Source organism: Monopterus albus, unplaced genomic scaffold (assembly GCF_001952655.1).
Source record: "Monopterus albus unplaced genomic scaffold, M_albus_1.0 scaffold1.1, whole genome shotgun sequence".
In the NCBI taxonomy this organism is placed as follows: Eukaryota; Metazoa; Chordata; class Actinopteri; order Synbranchiformes; family Synbranchidae; genus Monopterus; species Monopterus albus.
The window spans coordinates 1,021,881-1,049,870 of NW_018127881.1; the positions used below are offsets into that span (position 1 = coordinate 1,021,881).

General features: G+C 38.1%; 2 protein-coding genes across 3 annotated transcripts in view; one reads left to right on the top strand and one right to left on the bottom strand.

The window, feature by feature from the left end:
• LOC109960652 (protein phosphatase 1 regulatory subunit 1A-like) overlaps nucleotides 1-10,526 on the top strand; it is a 32,856-nt gene extending 22,330 nt beyond the window's left edge. For both annotated transcript variants that reach the window (XM_020600946.1, XM_020601024.1), the window contains exons 4-8: nucleotides 1,935-1,972; nucleotides 2,115-2,178; nucleotides 4,250-4,432; nucleotides 6,828-6,953; nucleotides 8,462-10,526. In XM_020600946.1, coding sequence (XP_020456602.1) covers nucleotides 1,935-1,972; nucleotides 2,115-2,178; nucleotides 4,250-4,432; nucleotides 6,828-6,953; nucleotides 8,462-8,526 — 476 coding nt within the window. In that variant the 3' untranslated portion in view covers nucleotides 8,527-10,526. The remainder of the gene's footprint in view (nucleotides 1-1,934; nucleotides 1,973-2,114; nucleotides 2,179-4,249; nucleotides 4,433-6,827; nucleotides 6,954-8,461) is intronic.
• Nucleotides 10,527-15,842: 5,316 nt separating this feature from the next.
• Nucleotides 15,843-27,989, bottom strand: LOC109967910 (calcium/calmodulin-dependent 3',5'-cyclic nucleotide phosphodiesterase 1B). The gene is made up of 14 exons (XM_020613847.1): nucleotides 27,849-27,989; nucleotides 25,182-25,295; nucleotides 23,842-24,024; nucleotides 23,526-23,592; nucleotides 23,272-23,388; nucleotides 22,884-23,024; nucleotides 22,315-22,415; nucleotides 20,793-20,918; nucleotides 19,812-19,913; nucleotides 19,490-19,610; nucleotides 17,695-17,776; nucleotides 17,240-17,357; nucleotides 16,533-16,669; nucleotides 15,843-16,264 (listed from the first exon to the last, which is right to left on the bottom strand). The coding sequence occupies exons 1-14, from the start codon at nucleotides 27,899-27,901 to the stop codon at nucleotides 16,167-16,169; spliced, it is 1,560 nt and encodes a 519-aa protein (XP_020469503.1). The 5' UTR covers nucleotides 27,902-27,989; the 3' UTR covers nucleotides 15,843-16,166.
• Between the last annotated feature and the right edge of the window lies 1 nt (nucleotide 27,990).

The window sequence follows — 27,990 nt, forward strand, 5'->3', positions numbered from 1 at the left end:
AGGCGGCGGCCGCTCTGGCAGCAGCCATGCCAGGGGCTGGAGGGGCCAAATCTGAAGCCAGAGGCAACGGCCCTCTGCCTGGAGGAGGAGGGCTCATGGAGGAGATGAGTGCCCTGTTAGCAAGGAGGTAGCGACACATCATATATTACTCTTCGATTCAGTACGTCTCAAAATAGGCACTTGAGTCATATGAATGAATTTCAGATCTTGTTTCATATACTACAGAAAAGTGAAACTTGACACAGTTGCCATACAGTAGATTTAGCAAACCCCAATGTTGGTCGCAATGGATTTTGTTGTGCCACCTGAAGAATAAGTTCATGTACTCATCACTCTCACTATTCCTCAGTATTATGAGATGATATGTAGTAAAATCGTAATTTAAATGCACTTTGTTGCTGACAGAGAAGTATCACTGTAAGATCTAGAGAAATCTAAGGAATTTAGGTTTTAAAAATGTGGAGTTCAGGAGGAATTGTGTGGTCTGTGCTTTATGATATTAACATTAAACATGATGATATGTTTTTAAAAATAGCAACTGTTTTTCAGAAATAATTCTGGACTCTGTCTTACAGGAGAAGAATTGCAGAGAAGGGCTCATCACCTGAACCTGACCAGAGATCAGTAAGTACCATTAGATCCTTCTTGTAAGATGATGTCATGGGGTAGGACTGGATAAGTCTGACTTCTTCCTACTCCATTCAAGCATGTACTAGGTATAAGCAAATTGATATTGGATTAGCATTTGTTGGATATTTGTAAAATTATGTGTGTTGATATATCAACTGTCTTTACATGCTTGAAAGAATAAATCAAATCAAATCAATCAATCAAATCAAATTCAATAACTGTCAAATATCTGTTTATAAATCTATTCCCTATGGCTTGAACGACAGTCTGAGTCTAGCTAATTTCCTGGGATTTATTTGAAACTAAATCCATATTAGATGAACTAGGAGATGCTAAAAATAAGATTTTATTTCAAGCATCATTTTGAACACTTAGAGCATGAAATTAAATGGTTTTTGATTTTTATACAATGCTAGGTTTGTTTTTGGTGCAAAGAAGGAGAGAGAGCAATTGATGAATAAAAAAAAGCAAGCACCTCACTGGCATTTTGAACAGCGTAGCACTTGTTTTTAAGTAAGAATAGCATATGCTAACTGGCACACACACGCTCACAGTGGTGTTCTAGTGCCTAGGGATGCATAGGTTGCCAAGCAACAAGGCAGTGTCCTAGAAAAAAGTTCTGCTGTAAAATGTAGAGTTGGCTGCAGGTTCATCACACATTTACTCACTCGATCACTGTTAATGTTTCACTGTATTCCAGTCAACCCATTTTTTTTTTCTATCTCAGTCATTTCATATACAGTAGTGACCACATAGTCGCATTTCAGGTCAGCTTCAGATAATAAATATTTATCCTGTGGGACATACATGAGGTTCATATCCAAGTGTGTAGTGTCATGTTGGAGTTCTCAACGTGTCTGTGAACATGGTGGTGGTTGTCAGTGGTGGAGAAAGTATTCAAGCATTTTACTTTTGTTCAGGTGTTTGTACAAAGAGTGTCTTCTGTCATCAGTAAATTGTTTTTCATGTTGAGAGTGGATTAGCATCCAATCTGCTTTTAATCCTAGTTGTGAAATTAGAAATTTGGCAAATACTTCCTGCAATGCTGGCAGCGTGCTAGATAACCATCTGGCTGGAAGTCACTTTGCATCCACTCTGCTTTGCACTGTCTGGACAGACACAGCAATACTCCAGCTACAGAACAGTGACATATTGAAAAGAGCATGTGTGCTGTTGTAACCAGTATCAAAACTACACCCTTAATTCAGTGCTTGTGTAAGTTCACGTTTATAATGTATATGCTTTAAACTCGTTATGATCATTATTTTATTGTGTACAGAACTTAATCGATTATTTTCTTGCAGAAATAGATGAAGATCGTCTCCCAAACCAGTTGTATAAGGTACTGTAATATGATTCATGCTGTTTTTTTGCTGAAATAAGAGTGCAGAATTATGTTAAATAGTTTTCTGTCACTGTTAAAACAGTCTTTTCCATCTCTGTGCTGTTTGCCCAGCTGTTATGTAAACGTTCATGTTTTACAGGCAGCCTTGTTGAACTCCCCTAGACAACGGCGAAAAGGACAAAAGGGAACACCTACAATGAAAGGTAGAGTCACCCATCAATCTTATTATTCTAAACATGATGTTGGCATTAAATGTGTTATTTCATAGTGTCTGCACACACTAAACAAAGGTAAAAGATTATTATTATTATTGCTTCTCTTTCTGGTAATGTATTAGCATAAGTCTTTCAGACACAGATTTTCTCATTTTACTTCTGCTTTACAAAAATACAAGGACCCTAGGGCATTTGGGTGCATAGTTTGAGTTAAACTACAATAACCTTTAAAATTCTATCATAATACCAACATATAAGCAGTTACCAGTTTATGCTACAAAAATATCTAGGTTAGACACCACAAAGCCTGTAGCAGGAGGCTGCTACAGGCTGTAGCTAGGGCCGTGCCCTGTAAAACTCTCCTGCTCTGTCTAGTACAAGGAGCCTCCCAGGTGTCTTTTAAACCCAAACTGTCTAACTTATGGTTTTGATGACAAAGTGAAGAGAAATTACAAAAGTTGAAAAGAAAAGGCCTCAGATCTGATTTTGCTCAGTGCAAAATGCATGTGTTCATAGTTATAGGGACAAAAAGTTACTAAATTTACCTAATCAAATCAAACTGATATTTTAGCTAACTGACACAACCACACAAATCAAATTACATTAAGTATATACCCCTTAAATAGAGGCCCACAGTAAGTATCCCCAAGCAGCCCATGTGTGAGAAGACAAGAAAAAGAAAACTCCTAAAAACAATAACATCAGCCCATAAGTCCACAAGGGAAATGTACTAGAAAGATTTTGGAAGTTAACCTCTTGTTTGGCTAACTCAGACTGCAGGATAAGACTGGAATTTTAATTATAGGTTCAAAGGCTCAGAGCAAAACTGGCCATGAAATTAGTTTTTCTAGGACTGACCGAAAAACCAAAATTGTCTGTGTTATCTTGAACTCAGAACAAAATTTCAAGGCCCATGAGGGTTTGTCACCCAGTCTGCTTTTTATCCTCTCAAAAATATTGCTAAAGTACTGTTGATTCTCTCTTGGAGCAACACATACAGAGGCTGATGCACATTTTTATATCCAGCAGACTAAAAAATGCCAGCCTCTCCTTGAATGGGATAAATATTTAGTATACTGAAAGTCCAGTCTAGTCCACCATAGTAAAATGACAGGTACAGTAACTTGAGTATACTTGGTAAAGCAGCTATGCTAAGGATGGGAGTTTACTCTACCTTCAGGGTCAATCAGAGCTGCACTTGTCACAGTGAGGGGCTGATTACCTTATATTTACTGACCATATTTGTCCCAGTTGCCATCTTTTGAGCTAAACGTTTATTCATATAAAGTTAGTGCATGTTAAGCTCCTGCACCACCTAAAGAAAGCCAGCTACTGTATTTCTGTTGTTTTTGTCACAGCAAATCCTATTTTATGTGTCAAAGTCCAATTAAATACATGAATAGAGAGTGTAAATTGTCTAAGCAGAGTGTATGCAGTAAAACACAATCATTTCCAAGAAGCAAAGAAACAATGATTAGAGGGTAAGTGAAATCTGGACCTCTAGAATGTTTATTCTCCAATTAGTTTCAGAGCTAAACTGCTCTAAGTGTGATGAGTCATTTCTTAGAGAAAACTTGGGTGATAATCACTGTGCTTTAGTTTCCCACACAGGGATTTAAAGTAATAAAACAATGGACGATGGAGGTCAAACAAGGCTATTACACTAAATATCTGTCAACTCCATCTCTCTACTTGTTCAGTGCAGGTGTTAATTCTTGTTTGTTCATTAAAAAATACTTGACCTATAATATTGATTTGAAGTTGAACCTCCACCTACACTGCGCCTCTGCCTTCTTCCATCTCACTTTCCAGTGTGCTGTGCAAACCCTCCCTTTCTGTCATCGGTTCCTTTCATCTCACACCACTTTTTTCGTGCTTGTCCTCTTTCCTCCGGTCTCCCCAATGATTTTGTGCTTCTTACTTTTTATCTTCCTCACTGCTTCTTTTCCCTTCTCCCTCCACGGTTAACTCTTTCCTTTTAAGCAACTTTCTTTCTCCTTTTCTTTTCATCTTCCCTGCTTGTCTTTCACCTCTCTGATCTCAACCTCCCTCCTCCCAGAACTGCAGTTCCTGGTAGAGCACCACCTGTACAGGCAGCAGCAGGGAGCTGGAGACGAGTGCTCCTCTGAGAGCTGCTTGTCAGACAGGCCCAGCCCCGACTCTGTTCCCATGGGGGAGGAGCTCCCACACGATGATGGGGCCACTGCAGAGGCCTTTGAGAAACTGCGCTGCCAAATGGAGGGTATGTTTGGAAAAAAAGAGAATTTCATTAGCATGCTCATGGTGTTGTAGCTGCCTATTCAGCACAACAGTAGCAAAAAAAAAAGTTTCCTCAAAAAATTTATTGACATAGGCATAGAGGAAATGAAACTCATGCTTTTCCTCTAGACAAAATTAACCAATCATATGAGCAATTGTCTGGCTGGACTTACATTTCAGCAGGGGTGGAAGTACTTCAGTACAAATACAACAATATAAAAGTGTAAAAGTACTCCAATACAAGAACAAGCTGTGCTCAAAGATAGAGCTACAGTACAGTTAACTACTTTGTGTACAGTTAACTAATTCAGGTACATGCCATAGGACCTCTCCAATGGGAAGGTAGTTGGGAAATAAATAATCCAGTTGGAAAGATCTTTTAAAATATTTGTTCTTGTTTTTTGTGAAATATTTGATAATTTGACCTGAGTCTTAAATGGTTATATGGTAAATTAATTATTGACTGTATATACTGTAAATATATAGTTGAGAAGTTCATCAGGGATTGATTGAAACTGTTAGCAACTCAGTGAAAGATGACAAACAGTCCCAAGAACAGGATTTTATTGTAAGGGCTCACAAGCCAAAAAAGTTTGGGAACCTCTGGTTTAATTTTTAACTACACACATTTTATAAGACAAGTTTTTGATGTACAACCTGAAAAGTAACAAGAGGCACAATAATTCTCTCTGAAATAAAGTAGAAATACAATATAAAGTACTGAAGCATAAAATGGGAATAAAAGTGTGGTGCCTTATAGAAGCTCAGAATTACACTCCCACTATTTAAGGTAGTAATAAATACAGTATAAAGAAAATGAAGAGGGCTGGCCAAAAGTCTGCCAAAGAAAGAGGGAAAGAAAAGGTGTAGAAAAGAAGGTATGAGAGTGATGGAGTAAAAGAAGAACCTGTAACAAATAAGAGGTCACTGCTACTGCCCCTGAAAAATGGATGGTGCAGCAGATGGATGCCTGAGGAGAGAGGAAGAAAATTATAGAAGACGAATCAAGTCAAATACAGCTTATTAACTGGAAGGAAGGGTGTAGACTTTGGCAACAAAAGGGAAAAAGTAAAGTTTAGAATGTTTGGAAATATCTGCGGGGGGTGTAAAGAATTAGATAATGGGTTAGGAAGAAAGAAGGGGTAGAGGATAAGTGAAACAGCAGCATCGGAGAGCGGAACACAATGGAATACTTAAAGAAACAGTACATTTTGTGAAATATGCTTATTCACTTTTTTGTTGAGAGTTAGATGAGAAAATTAGTCCCACTCTTGTGTTTGTACAGTAAAGCCAAAGCCAACAGCTGATTTGTTTTGCTTAGCATAACAACAGGCAACAGATGTTGGACCAACTATTCTGTCCAAAGGTGAAAAAAATCTACTTGCCTGTGTGTTAATTAACACATTTTCTCATTTGTTTAGCCCATATTAACACCTACTCCCAGTGTAAGGGCATCACTTTGCAATGTTATGGAGAGGTTATCTTGTCTGGAAGGAGTGTGAGTAAAATAGCAAACTATCATGATTACATTTTGTGTTTTTTTGGGGGGGGGGCTGATATATAAAATACAGTATAAGACACTGAATAGTGAACACTAACGTGTTTGTAGTTAGATTTTGTTACAGAGCTGGACTAGTTGTTTTTTTCCCCGTTTCCAGTTTTTAAGCTGTAGCCTCTTTTTCACTGTATGGTCATGAGTAAAATGAACCTTCTCATCCATCTCTCAGCAAAACAGCAGACAAGTGTAGTTTACAAAATACCAAACTATTTCTATAATGAAAACACACCTTGGCATATACCGCCACTTTTCTGTGCCAAATATGTTACATTTAATGACAGGAAACAGAAGAAACTTTTAGTTTTTCAGCTAATTCACTCTAATGGAAGGTGAATACATGGTCACTGCAGAGTAACTGCAGTGTAAACACATTTAGTAATTGCCCGGAACTAATGCATCATGAGTGGACAGGGCTGTTTTTGTGAAGCAATAACACTGGAGTGCCGAGTTAAATGTTTTAATCTATTTTTGTTTAATTTTACTGGGACAGATGTTCTTTGTGGTGTAAAAGCTTCAAAAAAAAGGCTTATAGGATTACAATGTGTTTTGTGGTTTGCTCAGATGTTATAGTGTAAAGAAGCTGCAAATTAAGTTCCCAGTCCAGATGAAGGGAACATCTAATCGATTGTGGATTCACTTAAAGATCAGCCTTTTGAAATCACTCAGCATGAGTAAATAACATAGAACTATAAATATCAGCTCACACTGGTTGATGAGACGAGGTAGATTAGTTCTGTTGTATGATTTGTTTTATCTGTATCTGGTTATTTACAGTGTACCTCAGTATCTCATCCTCAATCTGTCTCTCTGCCTCCTGCAGAGTTCTCAAGGGAGAGTCTATTAGAGGCTGCAGGTGGACTCGAATGCTCCCTCTCCAAGGAGACAGAGGAGTGTTCCAGCATTGCCAATCTAGATTCCTCATCACAGCAAGACAATGCACAACCAGGTACTGTGTCAAAAGAGCTTCATTGCAACGCAACAATTCACAAGAAGGTATATTAGATTCAAAGGAATTTTTCCCCCTCACTTCTCCTTCATAGCATTTCTCTCAGGTGGCTCCATCAACTGTTCACCAGGCAGGGTTCATTTAGTTATGTTAAACAGTTCAACTGGCTTGGTGTCATGTAATTGGGACTTGTCAACAAACACCTGTGAGGTGGCTTTGATCCACACAGAGTGCTACAATCAGAGGTGAAAAGTAACTAAGTATATTTACTCAACTACTGTATTCAAATACAGTTTTGAGGTATCTGTACTTGAGTATTTACATTTTCTTCTAATTCATATTTCAGCTTCACTATGTTTCAAAGAAAAATATTGTACTTTATACTCTACATTTATTTGATAACTTTAGTTTTCAGAAAGAGGCTAATTAAAAAAAAGTTGTAATCAAGATTTATTAATCCTTGGTGTAAAATTCACATTATAAGCATATGTTAGTTAAAACTAGCTCTAATTTTACCAGCTGCAACATTACATGTGATGTACACAACAATACATCAATAATTATAATTGAAATATATGATGCAGTGTAAACTGTGCCATTTTGCATAATTAGTATTTTTACTTTTGGTACTTTACGTATATTTTCTGCTGAAATCTTTGTACTTTTACTTAACATGTTGAATGCAGGGCATTTACTTGTAACAGAGTATTTTTACACTATGGTATTGCAACTTTTACTTTAGTAAACAACCTGAGTACTTCTTCCACCACTGCCTGCCATGGCTCTGTACCCTTGGAGGATACCAAATACAAAAATGGAAAAGAATTATGAGGAGGAGTTGGTGAGAGTGAGCCGATACTGGGAGTGTTCTGTCTTTACTGCAGATTTTGTCTGGTTTCTCATTTCCTTACTACATTTATTTCTTGCTCTGTACCATTGATCTGTGTGGACCTGTTAATCATGAAAATTTAGTTTGTTACAACAAACCATCTCATTAACACTGTTGAAGTTTATAAATATATAGAACACACAGTGTATCCTAACAGCTGCCTATCATGAATTATTATGTCTATTATGTGTGCTCAGGCAGAATGTAAAGCGCTAACACATACAAGCTGAAAATGTTGAGCAAAAAAATATGTGCCACTCCTGCTACTTTGAGAATTTGCTTTATAACAGTACAGAAAGAAGAAGTTTCTGCTGAGGTTTGAAATCAGATGTTGAGCTAAAGATAAACACAAAGGAAGACTCCCACAGGTGCAGCAGTTCTTTCTAGCTAGCTACTGTTAACATCAGTATGACTGGTACATTTAGCTGTTGGGGGCAAATAAACACAAACTATCCAGCTGTCAAATTTGCATAGATGATGCAGTGCAACCATCCCTACGTGAGAAATAGTGTTACCAAATTATTTATTTATTGTTGGGCTGTGACTGACCAGACAATTCTTCAATTCAGCCTCTTTTATCTTACATTTTCTTGTCTATCTTTTTGTCTCTAATTTGCAGCATCCAGTGCAACTCAGCCAGCAGAGGAGAAGTCAAAGAAATGCATCCAGCAGAAAGAGAAATAGAGTAGTCCTCTGTATAACATAATACTGGTCAGTCTGTTCAGTCAGTCCAACACAAAGATGGAAGATTGTCTGCAGATCCACTTTTTATAAACTTCAGGGCATCTATATATTACAGTCAGGCCTTAGTTACCACCTCGAACAAAAACAAAGGTTTCTACACTTAATGTTAAAAATCCTGTGAAAAGAGAATTTCATTATATTTGTTTTTTATTGTTTCCCCTGCACTCAACTAAAACTAGCCTACTGTATAAACTGGAACGGGAGTTACTATCTAGTGATTGGTAATCTTTTCTTGTCTCAGACACACAATCATTATAAACTACCGCAACTCCCATTCTTAATATCTCCTTTAACGTTCAAAGACAGTTATTTTCATTTGAAATCCTTCCAGGCAGTTTTTAATTATTAAATGTGCCATGACTTCTGCAATTGTTCCATTTAAAAGCAATAAAAATTAATTTGTACCTCATAAATAACTGCTACTGAAACCATCAATTTATATTCATGTCATCAGTCCCAGTGAATTAGATGCTCAGTTGTAAACTAGTGGATAGCATGTGGGTTAAGTGCATAATGCAGTATATATTTACATTAGATTGGACATCTACAAATGTTTTTGAACACATTTTTTTCTGTGACAGCATATAGAGCTACAGTGATTAATGAAGATGCAGATCAGAGATTCGGGAGCAGGACCATGCCTCTAACCACATCCTTTTCATGTGAAGAATTCCACAATCTTGGCATCAGTCAGTTTCATTTTTCATAATGATGGCTCACTTCTCAATGAAAACTATATTCCTAAAACCTAAGATTCTACTTGTTTGGACAAATTTTCCATGGATGCTTTGTTGCTCTCTCTCTCCAAGGGTAAGCTGCTGTCCTTGGCCTAAGGCTTGGGCATATCACCCCCGGTTTCCCCACAGCTGGATGCCCAAATCACTGGTTAGCTGATGGCTAACCTGCCTTCTCCTGCTTAGCCTGGTCATTCATTGACCAGCATATCCAGCTCTCAGGTGTGGTCTGCCGGCTCCATCCAGCAAAACGTCCTCTCTTTGCTCTCTGCGACTGTATAATGATTCTTCTGATCTGTCCTCTCCCTCCTTCCAAAAAGGTGTTCTTGGCCTTTCCAGTTGGCTAAACCATGCTATCTTCCCCCTTTCCCACAGCTCCAGCTCAGTCTCTTGTGCTCAATGCTCCCACAGAGAATCCTCCAGATCCTCCTGTTTATGCCTCCACTGTCATAACAAGGCTTCTGTTATTTTCCGCTGTTCTCCACTTTGTTCCGCAGTAGTGACCAAACGGTAGTTGGCCTCCAAAGAACCCTTTGAGAAAAGAACACTCTCTCTTCAAAAGATAGGATAACAAGCCACTTTTTTGGCATTCCAGCGAGCCCAGCATGTCAATTTTACCACTTCCACTCATAATTCTCCTCTTCTGAGCAGCCATCTACTACCAGATCTGCACCAGTTTCTGCAACCTCTAATCCGGCTGTCAGAAAATTTGTAGTCTACCACCACTGAAACACGGGGGTCTTCCAACTAACCGGCTCCACAGCATCCTGCAAGCAGACAAATAGTAGCCACACTTGCATCAGCCTCTTTGGCCTCCTATCAGGTCAAAAGAAGAGCTTTACAGCCTGCCACCTCTAAAACTCGGGGCTTTCCCAAATCACTGGCCTGATCATGTTCACTTAATATGTGGCTGCTGACACACTGCAGCACCGGCAACAAGTCACTGGCCATGGCCACTCTGCCACCCCTCCTTTTCTCCTCTTCTAGTCTTACCACCTGCAGCTCCTCTTCTTTCTGATACAGGAGCTCCAGCTCTCCCAGTCACAGCACATAGTAGTGGGACTATCATCCTTCCTGCGACTGCCCCTGTCTCGCTCACCTCTCTTCCCCTACCAAACCTGCTCTAATTCCCAACACTTCCTGGTCCTGCCTCCTTTCTCCTCCCTTTATTGTCAATTCATAATCCATCCACAGAGTGGAGGCTTAGTGCCTTCCCCCTCAGTCAGCTCCAGCCAGCTGTCATCTAAGTTTTCTCTGGCTACAGATTTCCCTTCCTCCTCCATTCCACAGCCCAGACTGTCCCTAGTCTACACTCACCTTTGCCAATGCATCCTCACAGGTAAATTCATCAATCTCAGTGCAATAACAAATGGAAGAGTTCTATCTCAAACAGATTATTCTCAATCAGTAGGATGTCACTGTCTTCAGTGACATGTATTGTGAAATCCTGTGCTCAGTTATTTTTTTTTTATCTCCATATAAAAACTGACAATTACCTGTCTATTATTCTAGATTTGACTTGTCATATAGGAGGAATAGCATTTAACCACTATCATGTTCAACTGGCATCATAAGCCACAGCATGCCTGCTGCACTTGTACCAAGACACCAACTGGGGCTCAACCAAGAGCTATGCTGCTGGACTTTCACTGCTTATCAAGCTCTCACATGCTGTTCATCTGGCTCTGCTTCCCACAGGACCTCAGTCATCAGAACCAACACACAATTTTTTTTCCCTTCTGGTGTTTCACCACTGTCCAACACACTGCCCCCACCATGATTCCTCAGCCACCAGCCTCATCATTGTTCCACAGAGGCTTGGACAATAAAGGCAGGCTTGTGTGGCAGAAAAGCAAAGGCATCTGTAACAATTTCTAACTCTGGCTGCTCCCTCCTTCAGTGCTGCTGCTTGCATGTTTCTTCATTCTGTGGCAGCGCTCATGCTCACACTGCTGCCCGCACAATCCAACCAAAGCATGACTCCATACCAGTGAACATTCCAGCCTTACAAGGTTCTTTCCAATGATCCTGACCAAGCCTTCATTCAGTTTCTCACTGATGGCTTCATACATGTCTGCCATCCTTTCTTAGCCGCTGTTCCAACCCAACCCTTTTCACTGCAACAACTTCAGGTCTGCCACCTCCGAACCCGACGTCATCGAAGAATTCTTCTTTAGGAACCAGAAAATGGTTTCATGACAGTTCCTTTTATCTAAAGCAGAAAATGGTTAGATGTCAGAGTTTATCACCTTTTTACAAGGCCCTCACTATATCACTTCCACAATCTACAAGATCTACACAATTGTCATCCCAGCTATCATGAGGCCTTGAATGGCCCAGGAAATCAGTTTTAATCTTTTCACTGACATCAACAAATCCAAAAAGCTTCTGAGCCTCTGTGCCTCATGCAGTTATTGAACCAACTCCTATCCCTCTGTTTTCAGCTACAAGCTTCATCATTTAAACCCTAACGCAGCCACCATGGTATTGCTATTCAGAACACCATTCTACTCAGTGCTGCTCCCTCCACCCTTTCATCTTATTGGACAGCATGGAACCCACCCCACTCCTTCCATCCAAATTTCAGTCTCCAGTTCACCATATTCAACTTAGCCACCCCTTCATATTTCATAACCTTCCCATTCTACCATCAAACTCCAAAGCATCCACGATAGAAGAATACCTGAGCAGCATCCGTTTCTTTCAAAACTTATTTCTGGAAATCACTGTTTCCCAGACACTCATGCCCAGCTCATCCTCCTCATTCAAGGTCTCAGTGACTCTCACCATCTCCATCACTACAGCGGTTACTCCGCTGACTGCCTCACACTCAACATCCCTCACTCCAAATTATCATGCCAACTAACCATCACATTGCAGGCCATGATGCTTCTGGCCTTTTGTGGCTTTATCATGTCCAACTCCAGCCATTCTGATCACTCATCATCACTACATAGCTGATGTAATCAATTCCCCAAATCACTGATCAACAACCAAGCATCCACCTACATCATCCTCATCCAGCACCTAACATCTCAAGTCCTGCTCTCTATACTCATTGATACATAGTCATAGATAGTGAAATATTAGTCTATAACCAGGAATTATTTTGATAATTCATCATTTTGAGCAATTATGAAAAAAAATATAATTTTCAGCTTCCACCTTCTCCAGTATATGAAGTATATAACTGTAGTCTTCTACACTTACATAGTTCATATTTTTGAGGTTTGTACTGTTGGTCAGACAGAGCAAGACATTTGAAGACATTCAAGTATATCATCAGCTACAGTAGACAACACTTGACTACTGCAACACACAGGTTGCACAATTTGAACAGCACACATGTCAAAGTCTCCCTCATATCTAGCACAAACATAAACGTCCAACTTGAATGGCTCTTTAGCTTGTTGAATGAGCAACCAAATAGTCACCAAAGAAAAATGCACAGCTAAAGTCAAATTGCAAGGCTAACTACCAGCTACAGCACATACATATACCTGTAAATGTCAATTTGGTCCATTTAAATTTTGGAGTGCTGTTTACCATTCAAAGCTAGTAACACACTGTCTGCCCATGGCTGGTAAATTATGGTTTGTTTACTTTTTGGTTCAGTCCCTACAAGAGCTAAGTCAGCTAGCTGCTATCAAATGCACCCAGTTATTGAAAGGAAAATGCAAAAAAAAAAAAAAAAAAAGCAAAACAGGATTTCAGTTGGATTTCAAAGTAATGCTATCTTTGCCCTGTTATAAATCAAAGATGTTTTTACTCTTAATACAATAAGTAATAGGCCTAAATTCTTGCATTTCACTGAAGTACAGTGACTTTTTTCCAAGTCCAGTTAAATATTTAAATTCCAGACAAAACTGTAATTACTGAATTCCCTTCTACTTCTAGTTTTGTATATAAAAATATCATTATCAAAGTCATTACCGCAGCTTATAATAAATGTCTGCCAATTCATCGGTTAGTCGTATTTCCAAAGTGGCATTATTATGTAGATTAAGTGACAATCCTTCCATAACCTTCACATTATACTTGACCATTCCAAAAGATATAAATGAATAAAACTGAAACACAAACCCAAAGCCACCATAGTATTGATGTCACTTTAGCAGATTAATCAGCCACAGTATGAGCAGTTTATCTACCACCTGCGAACAAAGACCACTGTGCCCACAATGAACAAGAAAGATAATAAAGCATTCCTATGAAGCTTTGATTTTAATTCAGGAGTGTATTTATGGGCAATGTAATGTTTGTTCTGTTTTTGAATAGTGATACAGTACTTTACATGAATTGAATCAGAGTTTTGTTTCAATTTTATTTGAATTCATTGATGATTACATCTGTAATCTAAATTTCTTTGATATAATAAAATCTTTAAAATGGTGATTGGGTCTTTTTTCACACTAAATCAGGTATACTTAAACATTTGCATCCAGTCAAGTTAAAGTCATCAACACTGTGTCAGCTCTCAATAGTTTAGAAAATATTCTCCTTTAGTGCCCAAAGCAAAGCAGGGTCAGCTTTCTGATTAGATATCAAACAAGAGGCGAGTCAAAAGAAATTCTCAAAACATGGTGATTTAAACTGAAGTTAAAGTTACTGTACAGTTTCTGACATCATTGTACTGTTGGTCATGTGCTTAGGTTCAGTTTGGCTACATCCTAAAAATAGGCTTCTGCCAATGAATAATTCAGTACACGTAGAGCTGTGAGCATAAAAAAATACATTTTTCATAAACTGGAATGTTTTCACAAATGTATTTTGTAACACTGCAGCAATATAAGCTAAATGTGATACCTAAGGGCACAGTAGCCTTTGTGAGACTTATCACTTCTATTGCAAATTCTTCGCTGAGAAAGCATTTTGCAGTGAGAATGTTATTCTCAAGAGAATAACAAAGCCTAAAATTTTGATTAGGATGAAACATGCTACAAGAGGCAATTTTTTTAACACTAATCTTTTTGATGTTTAGTGAAGGAGTATCTTAAAAATTTAGCCAGTAATGTACATGTTTTGCTTTTGTGTTGAAATGCTACAATGCCATACAAAACTAATATTCATATAACATATTACAATAAATGCAATGCCTGTTTTGTATAATGCATATACTGTACTCTCCATGGCCACTTTATTAAGTGCACCTAATGCAATTCAACCTAAATCAGCCACAGATTGTACATTTAGCAAGATTATTCAAGTTTTGACTCCATTGCATTGCAGGAGTCCTGCTAATTGTTAGTAGATGGAATTAGAAAAAATGTTAGTTGTTGGAATTAGAAATTTGATTTGAAGGCAATCTGGTCAACCCTGGAATCAATTGTTGCACTTTGTCTACAGCCCCTCCTGCTGGCTGAGTACAGTTCTTAATTCTTTATATACAACAGGTACAAGACTTGTTAAAGCTTTTTAAAACTCACATTTGACCTTAACATTTTTTATGTGCATATTAAAATTTAAATATCCCCAAAAAGATGTATTATTAGTGTCAATATTTTGGGTGGATTTGAAAGTTGGCCCATATTAAGGACTAAAAGTCAGGATATCTCAGCCTCCGTTGTATCAATTTACAACATTCATAAACAGCTTTCAAGTCCAACATTTTGGGTGTGCTTTACTGAATCACTAGAAAACTCTTTTAAATGTTCAGCTGAATTTTTGGTAAATGTTATCTCCAAATATGAAGGTCTAAATGGTATTTTAAGAGTTACTAAAGGGTTGGAGCTATATTAAAATTGAATATTTGCCCATTAGTCATATACCTGACACTTAGTTTTGGTTAAGATGCAGCCTTGGCTCCTCCATATCGGTCAAGTGCACATAAACAGGACAGGACAATGGGTTTTTTGTGGATATACGCTGGGTGATAAGGCAGATTATTATTAAGAAGTGGGCTCAAGTTTTTAATTTCAAGAGCAACTGTACAGTAACTACTATTTGTACTCTGGGAATGATCAATTAAATCTGACTTTAAAAAAAGTCATTTACATGCTATAAGCAACACTTCATATAGTCAAACATTTTAAAACTACTGCAATTTATAGTATAAAATAGAAAAAGGTGAATATATCTTTTGAGGTGGTGAGTTAAAGTAAAAGGCTAGACATACATGGCACATACCCGCGTGTGTATGGGGTCAAGAACGAGGGACACGCACGTGTTCCTATTTGTACTTAAAACTGAGGGTCTACCTTGTTTCCACATAGACCAATGTTTTCCAAGCATTGTGGTACATGTGCAGTTGGAGATTTTGCTGTACGGACCTTCCTCACAGACCTAGGAAGATGACGAAATATACGTCACTCGACCAGAGCAGACATGTGGCAACACAAAGCATCAATAACCCTTTAATGTGTAGTAGGCTTTGTGCAGAACATGATTTACTCAGATCTTTGTTCTTACTTTTGAATCCTTTCAGTGTTTAGATGGAAAATTACAAGGAACAATATCTTAAGGCCAGCCTTACAATGAATAAATACCAAACAGCACATAGAAATAGACATTTTCACTGTTTACTGCATGATTAAATAATGTGTACAATTCAAACTACAAAAAGTTAAATGTACTTTACAAGTGTTTAGGTGGCAAATTAATAACACATGGCCAGCATGTTCACTTTGCATTTAAATTAGTACAGTAGCCTATACTAAAATAAGACAAAGTTTTTGGATTAACGCTGCATCTTACCTTGGGAAGATGATCATAACCTCTAACCTCCTCTGTGTTTCAATCATAATATAAGAAGACATTGTGGTTTTGTTACAAACACCAACTCAACATTAATCTCAGTTAACCTTTGCAGACCCTCTATGAAAAAAGCACATATCACAAAAGTCCTGTCTACTGGTTTGTATTTGTAGTGGGGTCTTGCAGGGATTGCTCTGACAGCTCCTCTTGTCTGGATCTTTGTTCTTTTGTCACACTGGGGTCTGAAAATCCTGGAGGACAAAGAAGAATGGCAAAAGCAGAGGTAAGTGTTCATAAACTGAAAAGGAAACAATACCTGCTCATGAGATCAGTCTGAAATAAATGTAGGTAGAGGTGAGGTAGACAGAGGGGAGAGGGGGAAGGTAGAGGTGAGGTAGACAGAGGGGAGGGGCGGAAGGCTCCACTCAGCATCCACACAATGAGCACATTTATGGAGCCAAGTGGCTTTGTCACTGCCATATCAATCACATATCTCAAATAAAATACTACATTACAAACCATTAGAGCCACTTTCTTTCCATTTCAGTTTGTTGTCTTCGGTGTGTCGTGTCCACGTGGAGCGGAAGCTCACCAGCTCAGCTGTGATGTGAGCGAGACTCCACTGTAGGCCTCTGGAGCTCTCCTTCCAAAGATTACTGTTGAGAAATAAATTGCTGTCATACTGAGATTTCATTCATTCCACCTACAAACACTTCCAAAGCTCATCAAGTAACATATGTAGTTATAGGTAAAATAATTAAACAGATCTGTAAAAACAACCATTTGTGGTTGTCGATTCTTGATTGTTATCATTATACAGTATCATGCACTCTCTGGGTACTTCTCTTGGAGAATAAAATAATACCCCTTATTACCCCTGTAAAACTGCTAATTATTATCTTTGCACTTCATTTTTGTGCAAAATAAACAAACAAGTTACAATGAGTTAAAGAATTTACTGAGCTTCAGCAGATTTCTTTACCACCTGACAAAGGCAGGCTAGTTGTTTCCCTCTTTACAGTCTTTATGCAAAACTAAGCTGACGCTTCATTTTTAACAAAGACATTAGTGAATCTTGTCACCTAACCCCTGGCAGTAAAGAAAATAGGGATATCCCTTTTAGCATTATGGTGCCAGCCATCAATTAACTTTAGGTACCACAATCAAACATTTATAACACAGTTCCAACAAGTATCACTGAGGTAGATGCCTTGTCTGTGCGTTACCTGTGTCTGTTACAGGGATCTGGTGGACCTGGATTTTCCTCCACCAGTGGAATAACAATCTTTTCTGCCATGTCCATCAGCAGGGAGAAAGTTGGATACACAATGAAGTCTATGAAACCTGCAAGAATAAATATAAACCTATCAGGATTGGAAACAGTTTCACAGGTGTAAAAATAAGTATAGTGTTCTTGTGCATTGTTTACATCAGGATAGATGTTTATGTGATCCACTGATGTGAGAAATAAGGTGCAAAAGGTCACATAGCGCAGTGTTAAATTGTTTTTGTTTTAAAGGGTACATTTTTTTCTGTAGTCCATTTGTGTGTACTTTTTTGTGTGCACAAGATTGATATTTGGTGGGTGATTCAATCAAGTTCATGACACTGACTCTGATTTAAAAAAAAAAACAAAACAACTGAGGGAAAGAAATACATTTTGGAAAGCGTTGTGACATACCGATCTGGGACTCAGCTACCAGTGTGCTTTTTCGATCACACAGAGGAGAGAAGGGCAGGCCAAGCTCTGCCTCTCTATCACCCTCACAAAGATAGAAAGAGAGAGAGACAATATCTTAAAGGGCATCCTACACATTGCCTGAAATAACTTTTTCCACTCAACACTTGCCAGCAGGTACTTTCAGACTGCTCAGAGAAAACCATACGAGTACTTTTGTTTTTAAAGTACAACACAACAAACAAAGAGCCTTTCACACATCTTTTCAAAGTAAACAAGTCTGTTCCAAGACCACCTTTATTCTACTTCTCTTTCAGGTTTATGCAGTGAAAATAGAGAAGAAAGGACAATACAGTAGCATAAAGCAGCTTATTGCTGTATTAGCTGGAGATGCACACAGAGTACCAGGCTTAGAATTTTTTTCATTGTCTATTATCTTGAAAATGGTGACATTTTAAGTAGGTTGCAAGGCAGCATGGCAGTTTTGTTCTTATATGAACAATATCAACATCCTAAACTTAAATGGATGATTTATTCTGTTGCTGAGCTGTCACTATTGTGAAAAACATGCCAGCAGTTCTGAAAATGTTGTCAGATTTATCCTACACAATAAACTAAAATAATGTTTTAAATGCATTTCTGGGAAATGCAGTAGCAGAATGGTGTTTTATTTGGCTTCTCTAATGCCTCAGGGCTGTTTTTAGGCATAGGCGGGCTTCATAGTTGCCCAAGGCTACACCAGGTGGCGGGGTGAAAAGGGGAGGCAAAAAATGATTAATTTGAGACACCCAGGGTACTTTTAAAATTATGTCAATGCCATCCAGTGCACTGATGACATTATTAAAAATACATTACACTACACTAAGGTGACACAACACTGTATGTCATAGGACCTGCTGGCTGCAGTTTATGTGACCTTGTGGTTCATTTGCTCACACCACAGTGCAAAAATAACACACATGACACATTAGAATCAATGTATGCATAATAGGCTACAGTAGGTGCACAGGTGCAACTTGAGTCATGTAGCCAGAGAAATAGTAGGTCTAATTAAAAAAAAACAAAAAATGATAAGCAATGATCTACACTATGAAAGTACAGTACTGTCATTTTGATGTCCAGGCATTTTGTTTACAAGGTACCTTTTAATGGTTTGGTACATACCAGGCTCAATTGATTCTAGGGGGATGTTTTCCAGACAACAATGTATAGTAAAATCTACCAAAGTACATATTTAAAACAGTTTTCAATGAGATTTTCCTCTTTTTGACTGCCTTTGCTTCATACTTAAGTGCATTTTATTTCATGTCCTTTAGATCTCATGTAATAAGCCTCTGAAAGTTTCAAACTCTCCCTTTCAAACTGATGAGTCATTTACAAAACTGTTCAGCTGCTGTTGGGCATGCATCTTTTAGACTCATCAATCATCCTGATATAATAATCCAGTCAAATAAGAACAGGACACCAATGTATAGCAGGGAACTCAATAGAAATGATCTGAACATTCAGGACTGTATCTCATATCTACAGTTGTACTCAAAGAGAAGGCTCGTAAACAAAAATGAAGGAACTCTGGCAGGTGGGTGCCATGCTGGTGGCAACTCTATAGGCAAACATTTGTGTTTTGAACTTTATGCAAGCCACAACGGGGAGCCAGTGGGAGTCACACTTCCGTTAATCAAGATGAGCTGAGTTTTGAACAGTAATCTAAGTGTTTTAATATGAATTCTTGAACAAAGAAAAAGACAACAGAAGAAACAGTAATGCTACCAGTTCACAGGTCTATCAGAGTTCCTACCTGCCTGAAAAACTCCTCCATCAGGACTTTGGTCCAGCGAGAGTGCAGTGCCCAGGGCTTGGATGGATGGCTTATGTCAGCCGTGTGCAGTAACAGAGACAGTGCTTTGGTCTTGTCAATCCTGTTGAAAAAAGCATAATGCATTTCTTGTTTTTGTGCCTCCAGCTGTCTGAAAAGATGACTTGGTACCAATCAGTGTGACAGTAATTTGCCTGTCTGCCTCTTTGATATGTTAAATAGCTGAATCTGATCTGAACATAAATTTTTTGACCTCTTCATTATGCACCACAGCATGAACAACAGCACAGTCAATTAGTATTACCGTTCTTGTTGTTCTAGGCACGATTTCATTGCTTTGACTTGGAGTAGGTGAGAGGACATGTCTGTGGCCAACACCATCTCTATGACCAGTGACCGCAGCTCCCTATAAACACACACACAGACAGACAAGGACACACAGTTTACTAGTTGTCTTGACATGATGAAAAGAAGCTGTACAGTGTAAGATGGCAGGGAGGAAGACTCAATGAGGCTGTAACCTTTTAATATTTCTAAATGGATTTTTCTGTTCCCATGGTAACACTGACTGCTATAGGGAAGCCTATTGAAGTAAGCTTTTGATGTTTAGGTTTGATATCTGGAGAGCTTTTCCATGATTAACTCCTATAACACATACAGTATCTGTAACCATACTCCTGTGCAGACAAGGATAGATTACTCTTACAAAAATATAGTCAGTAACCTTTAACCTAAGTGATGTCTATTTTAATTGTTTAAGTGCCAGAATCCATCATTGTTAAAATAAATGATAAAATGTGGAAATGTTACCTCACTGACCAATTAGTCAGAGGAAGCACTCACTAAAACCCAGGGATTCACTAGTCCACTGGAGAATAGTGATTAAGGCACTAAACACTAATAGTAACATGATTCTTTATTAATTCATAAAAGAGACATTTTATCTCAGGAGGTCAAAGATCGTGGTCAGGTAGAGTAGCAATCTTGGACAGTCTCACTTAAGGGAAATTCTTGTCAAACAGTAATTACCCTCATGGGTTCTTTATACCCATCAGAGTCAATATGTCATCCCAGCTGTTTTAATTTCCATACAGCACTGGTAAAGACAAAGGATATCACCACAGGCACAAATGTAAAGGGAGTGGTGTGCGTATGTGTGTGGAGTACATGGTGTAAACTCATATAATGGCACAGGGGGATAAACATGCAAAAGTTTCAGCTAAGCCTTCAGTGTGCAGTCAGTTGCTTCATGTAACATCAAACATTTTAGACAATGCTGTCTTACATCCATTCCTCTCGTGTCAAATGACTGAAGATGTTCATCTGGTCATTCTGCAGCAGCTGAAACGCTGCACTGAGGTGATGGTTTTCCTGCACCGACCGATCATTGTAGATCATTGCAAACTCTGACCTGGAAGTCAGGAAGCAAGAGAGGAAGGGAAGAAATTGTGACGAAGAGAAGTTGAGTAGGATGTAAAGTGTAAGTACGCATACTGTAAAAATGCAGTTGTATAACAGTAGTGATGTTGGGTGGAGGAGGTGAGAATAAACGATTCTCGGGGAACAAATTAACCACTGCAGGTATATAAAAATGAAATTAAGAGTTCTGACGGGGGTGATAAAGCTGACACCATGTGGGCATTAATGACTCAGTATAGTAAATTAATTAACAGAGTTTTCAAGCAGGCATCCCATGTCCTCATATTTGAACTATGTACTTTATTGGACTGTTACAGTGGGAAACAATGTGCACTTCTGTGGCTCCACCCATTTCACACAATTAAAGAATATAAAGCAGTTGAGAAAATGGCCTCACAGATTTTCAGGATGTGGTCAGTTTGAATTCATAGTGATGGGATTTCATAGTGGAAAACATAGTTAACACATGATTTAATAGGTCTATAATGTACAAATAATTTCATAGGAAAAACATGTCTCAGTAAAACATATGTGATTTCTTACTAAATACCCTGAATAAAAAAGACAATTCCCTGAAACAGCTATTTTAGTGCACTGGGGACATTGTGAACTAATACTAGGTTTATACTATACATTGAACACAGGTTCATCTGAGCTGCTGTGCACCAACTTATGTGATCACACAGGGATTGTTCATCTACTGTAAATATACTTATCAATTCCTTTATAGGAGCTTACAGTAAACTATAATACCCATAAAAAAAGAACTAAAGTAACAATGTGAAAATGAGTCAATACTCCAGCCAATCAAGGTAGGTGTTCATGAATAATGAACATTTTATGTTAGTAACTTTGGAAACTGCTTGCAAGAGTACAGAGGGAAATCTGGGATATTTGTGAAAATGGATTTAGAGAAATCTAAACAACTTTGGGTGAATTAAATGTCACTGATATATTTAAAATAAAGTCAGTATTTATAAAAAAGGTCTACAAAGGGCTATAATACCAGTTCATTGAGACAATTTTCATTTAGTTATGAATGTCCTTTTGTGGACACACATCTTAATGTTTTATTCCTAAAATAAGGCATGAGGATGATAATGGGTGCCATGAGACTGCGTTCTTCAGCCCTCCTATGTGGAAAATCAGCATCTAAAAATATTGCGCTCCCTCCATGAGGATGTGTTTGCTTTAGAATACTTGCTCAGTCTCTCTTTCTAAAACTGCATAAGGGTCTTTAAGAAACACTACTTTACCACTTCTATATTCCCTAACATCTCTTTCTCTTACAGTTTCACAGGAGGATGTGGTATATATGCATATAGAGAGAGAGAGCTGATGCTTTATAAGACAGGGTTAATAAAATATGTTTCAGAAAAAAAGCTTACTTTGTGTGGATGTGAAAGTTGTTTGTGGTTCCTGTGTGTTCATAGTCATGGATGGCTGCAGCAAACAGTGACGCCATCACCTCAAGCTCCGTCAGCCAGTGCTTTATAGACACAGGAAGCAAAACAAATACATTTAAAAATTGACTGCATGTAGCAAGGTACACATACTATAAGAGGAATACACTCATATATCAAATATTCTAAGCTATTGTGGCAGTGGTGCTTTGAGCTGAATGCCACCATCAGAATGTTACAATAACAGGCTGATGTTTACCAGATATGGTGGTTAGTCTTCACAACATCTTATTCATTCATTCGCCTCTTAGCACAAAATGCAAATTATAGCTGATGCTGATGGAAATGCCATTAATTTTGGAGGTATTTGGCAGTGGTGGAAGAAGCAATAAATTGACCTGTACCACAGATAGGTTATGGAAATGGAAAGTACTGAGAGATGAATTAGGAAATGCTTAGTTTTAATTTTTCATAGGATTTACTGGCATACTTTGTCCTTGAAAAATGGAATGAAGCAGTCAAGCAATAATAAGACTAAAGTAAGTCCACTGTACCACTAGTCCAGAACGCAACAGCAGGCAGTGCAGTGTCTGCGTCACATCAGCAGCATGAACATGATTGTGGTAGGGGTTATTGTATTTGCCATATCCTCTTTCCAGTGCAGACAGGAACTCTGTCAGGCATGAGATGGGGATCTGCAAAAAGCATTGCAAAAACCACTACAAGTGAATTTTAAAATCTATGGTTAAAGAGCTTCTGTCACCAATAAAAGTTAAAACAAGCCACAGGTTCCTACAAACAGAGTCTACAAGGGCAGTACTGATTGTATTAATGTTGCATTTTTCATCCTAAAGGTTGACGTTTTGCATTTTGCATCTATAACATCATATTGTATGGCAAGTGTGCTTATATAGTTCACAGTGAAATGCAAAGTTAAAAGACCTTAAACCGACTGTTGAGCTCATATCTGATGATCAGCTCAAAGAACAGAGTTCGTAATGCGTGATCAGAACTGGCTGCATTCAAAGGAAACACATCAAAGCTCCAGCGGTCAATATCCTGAGGAGAAAGAGAAGAAAGTGACAGCATTATTGATGCATACTTGTGCTGTGTACTGTATATGATCCTTTGTTGATGTTCAATTTATTGCACAAAGCCATAATGTACAGTGAGGTTTAAAATTAGCAAAGTCTTACCCTGAGGCAATTTACAACCTCCATAGGTTGGTCTGGCATGGCTGCAGTGTAGGCCCTCTTGAACATTCTGGAATAATGCAGTGTTTATGTTGAGTTCAGCTAAAGTTCAGATGTCAACACTGTGCAGCAAACACGACTCAGAGCTGTTTATATAAATGCTCCAAAGTCAGCAGTTCTATGACTGGTTCTGTCCCTTTTCTACATTATTAAACAACCTGTCAGAATTACACTGGGTTTATTGAACATTGTCCCAAAAATGACATAACATTGATTTTTATGATTTTAAACTATAATGAAATGAAATGTGTTGTTATACCTCTCCACAAATATTCCAGCCTGCACTGCATGCACGATGCTGCGGAACTTGGGCTTCTCATCTGAACGTCGCACAGGCCGTCGAACCCTCTGAGTGAAGGTGGACGCCAGCCAGTCAGTGACCTCTGAAGGCACCCCGTCTGACTGCAGCTGCTGAAGAGCATCCTCAGACTCCAGACACTGTCTAAGACAACAAAGACACAATGACAGCTTATATGAAGACACAGAGTTACAGGCAAATGCTAAATGAAAGCATTAAATTAAGTGGCTAACATTTTTAAACTTCTGTGCTATAGCTCTTTGTATATTGTAATGGCAGTTTACCAGACATGATATTGTTATTGATAAAAAGGTGCATTAACTAAGATTTCACATAGTCTAATCATTTAAGTAAAAATTGACAGGAGATGGTCCCTTTCTACTGGTGTCTTTCCTTCTGGATGCATTACATTACTTGGTTCTGGTAAGATTAGTGACCTAGCAGAGTCATAATTGATTGATTGTATTGAATTAATATGATTTTAATATCAGAATAGTTCAAACTGTGTAACCCTCAAGATGCAGAGCTAGAACCTAAGAAAGTTAAAGTCTTTAAGCAAATAGTTTGACATATTTAGAAACACACTCATTAGCTGGAAGTGAATTAGATAAGAGTATCAATCACATTTTGATACCAGTCTGTTAAATATGAAGCTGCAACCAGCAGATGGTTAGCCTAGCCAAAGACTAGAAACAGGAGGAAACAGTTGCCCGGCTCTTTTCAAAGATAACCAGTGGAGAGTCCAAAAGGTTACTTCTCCACCAGTAACAAGCAGGCAGTGACAGAGATCAGCCATCTGTTTACCTAATTTTCCTGTCTTCTTGCTAAGCTTACAAAGCTGCTGGCTATTGCTTGATGTTTACCATACACAGTGTGGTATTGATCCTCAATCTAAAACTCCACCAGAAATCAAAAAATATGTTTTCCAAACATTGTACAGAGATTGTACAGATTGATACAGATTACTTTGTGCAAGGATCAGTGATACCTACAGGTGTAGTTAGTGGTTTAAAGATCTTAGGTCGAAGGAAGCAGTCAATTATATTTATTCTTCAAGAAATACATTTCCTTCAAATGAATAATGAGTGAAGTTCCAATCTTTTCTTTTTGGAGCCTTTCAGGCCAGGACCAAATATAGTCATTGTCCTGTGAATACCAAAAAAAAAACAGTTTCTCCTGGTAATGGGAAATAATTTTTGCATTAAGTTACAATGAAAGAACATGAATACATTCAGATGCCGGCATGCAAATTTATCTAAATGTTTAATTTATTAGTGCTCGAATCCAAAAGCATATTCTACCTTGTTCCATCAAGATAAACTGCCTCTAGTAATGAAGCAGTGATCTCCAGATTCTTTTTGATTTCTTCAGAGTCGACATCTTTCTCCTCCAGCTGCTTCAGCATGCTTCTTAACCTGAAAGGAAACAAAATCATTTTTCTGGGTATGATCAAAAGTTGTTTCACCCTCAAAACAGCAGTCACTGAGAAGAAATGGTGGTGATGTGCAAATGGTTGGAGGTTACAGCAGTCTGGCTTCAAAGTTTTCACATTAAATCACACCAGGTATAGCAATAAAAGTTACAGCTACATAGGAAAAATCATTTTGAACAAAATAGGGGTTTGTGATTCAGGCTTTCTAAATAGGGCTCTGTAAACTGACCGCACTTGTTGTGGCCTTGAGTAAGTGAAACAAGGTCCAAGAAGTGCTTTAACAACAGGTTGAGAAATTCTGGTGAGTGGAAAGAGCTCATTTGGAAGCGATTTAAATGCCAAGCTGTCCAAAGAAAGCCAGTGGCAAAAGTGCATCATTAGTGCCAAATTTTCCATGAGAGGAAAACTTCCCATAGTTAGGGTCTTATGTAACCCACATTTTGTCAACGTGGATTCCATGAAAATTGATTGCTTTCTAAGTGCTGGCCACATTCTGATCTTGTATGAGAACATATTGCTCATTCTTGGATTGAAATTTTATCAAATCAATCTAATTACCAAAGAGAGCTTGTGGAAATGCATCAATCTGCTGCAGTATGATAAAAAGCAAATGCCTGGACCACGTCACCTACAGGTCAGTGTATTCCACCTGCAGTCTGTTACTGTCATCTCATCTCACTAATAACTCCAAAAACTTTAATAGCTTAATACAGCTCTGATGAAAAATATCTTCCTCGGTTTATAAAACTAGAATCATCATAAAGTAATAGGGTTTTATTTTCTCTCTGGATGCTGGGAAGAGATGGTTATTTGATATGACAACACACATCACAGATAATTCCCCTAAAACATTATGGGGAGCTGCACGTATTGTGTGTTGACCAGAAGGGTTGTGTCCAAACTGCACCTGGCCTCACTGTGGCGCCAACTTCCGGGGATGAGACCCTCACAGCTTTTTAAGTGTTTATCACCCTGGCATGGGCTTTCAGAAGCTGTTGAGTCATAAAAATAGCATCTCAATGCCACCGCTCACTTTCATTCTTAAGTAATCTTTCATGATAACATGCTCTTTTTTATTTCAACTGTCCTCAGTAGAAGAGCCCCTGACAGGACGTTTACAGGAAATTACTGCTCAAGTGCACTCAAGAAACTTTGTTTATAGAGAAAAATGACAAATCTTCTTTGGCTCAGACTTTGTTGAACTTACACACTGCGTAGTGTCATCCTTACTAAGTGTATAACAGCACAGCAGTGTAGAAGAGTTTTGTCAGCAAAAATTTTTCTAAATATTTCTAGACTTTATTTTAAAAAAAAGGAAACAACAGCTTAAATCTACAACAGATTCTATATCAATTTAAGATAAAGTGCTGTGAATTGCCAGTTGTAAAATATTGACCATCGCAAATTTCTTCAGCAACTAGCACAGAAATAATCAACAAGACTCAGAGCTGTGAGCACTGCACACAGTCTCTTAACCAAAACAAAACCACATGACATATCACTTCTGCAGCACATTTCCCTTTCACAGCAAACGCATAAGTAAGATCAGTGTTCACGCAGCAGCTTAGAATGACAAGTGTTTGTTCACATGTTCCTAAACATAGTCAGAAATTCTTGGTGAACACATAGAATGTTAAAAAATAAAGATTACTGTATTTCTAACAAGATACTTTTAAGGTTAAAATAAATGTCTCAGTTCAATTTTTTTATTTTGCAGTACCTAAAGATGTACTTGAAAACTGGGTCAAAACCTCTGAGGGCTGGTTCCTTATAACTCGTCACTGTTCTTTGCAGGCTATATGTTTTGAGTCACACATTTCCACTGATACAAAACAAGAAACAACTCCGACATTAGAAGATGATCCTGACAGCCATACTGTGCCAAACACCAATTAAGTCTGTTAAGTTCCAAGATGTAACACGTTTGGTAAAGACATCCAACAAGTGGTGGAAGAAGTACTCAGATTGTTTACTTAAGTAAAAGTAGCAATACCACAGTGTAAAAATACTCTGTTAGAAGCAAAAGTCCTGCATTCAAAATGTTAAAGTACAAAATTATTAGCAGAAAATATCCTTAAAGTCCCAAAAGTAACAGTACGAATTGTGCAAAATTGCACAGTTTACATTGTGCATAATATTATTCAACTATAATTATTGATGCATTATTGTGTGCATCTCATTTAATATGGCAGCTGGTAAAGATTGAGCTAATTTTAACTGCGTTATGTTTATAACTTGAATTACTGCTGGGTAGCTTGTGAATTTGACACCAAGGATCAATAAATCTTGTGATTATACTATATTTTTGTTTTATTAGACTCAAAAGTAACTAGCAGCTAAAATTATCAAAGTACAAAGTACTTTTTTTTCTGAAATGTAGTGAAGGTGAAGTTTGGAGTGGCAGAAAATGAAAATATTCAAGTATAGGCATCTCAAAATAGTAAATGTGTGTAGTTACTCTCCACCTTTGCATCCAACCTTATGTAGCATAATTGACCGTGAATTAATTTGTGCTAATCTTAACTCCCTGTCTTACCTAGAGATGGGGATCTGCAGTCGTTTCTTACGGATTCGCAACAGTTCAGCCATTCCACACTCAAGCGGTGCCTTAATGGAACCCAGAGTTTAGAAAAATGAAAAAGGAAAACTATTGCAGAGAAGTAGTAGAAGTAGTAGTA

Bases quoted from the DNA above. Each gene is read 5' to 3' on its own strand.
- LOC109967910 (XM_020613847.1), bottom strand. From the start codon at position 27,901: ATGGCTGAACTGTTGCGAATCCGTAAGAAACGACTGCAGATCCCCATC. The intron at 19,611-19,811 runs GTAATACTAATT...TTTTTTCAACAG, and splicing joins TGCCTAGAACAACAAGAACG to GATTGACAAGACCAAAGCAC. The intron at 16,265-16,532 runs GTTTGTAATGTA...TTTGTCCTCCAG, and splicing joins GAAAGAAAGTGGCTCTAATG to GATTTTCAGACCCCAGTGTG.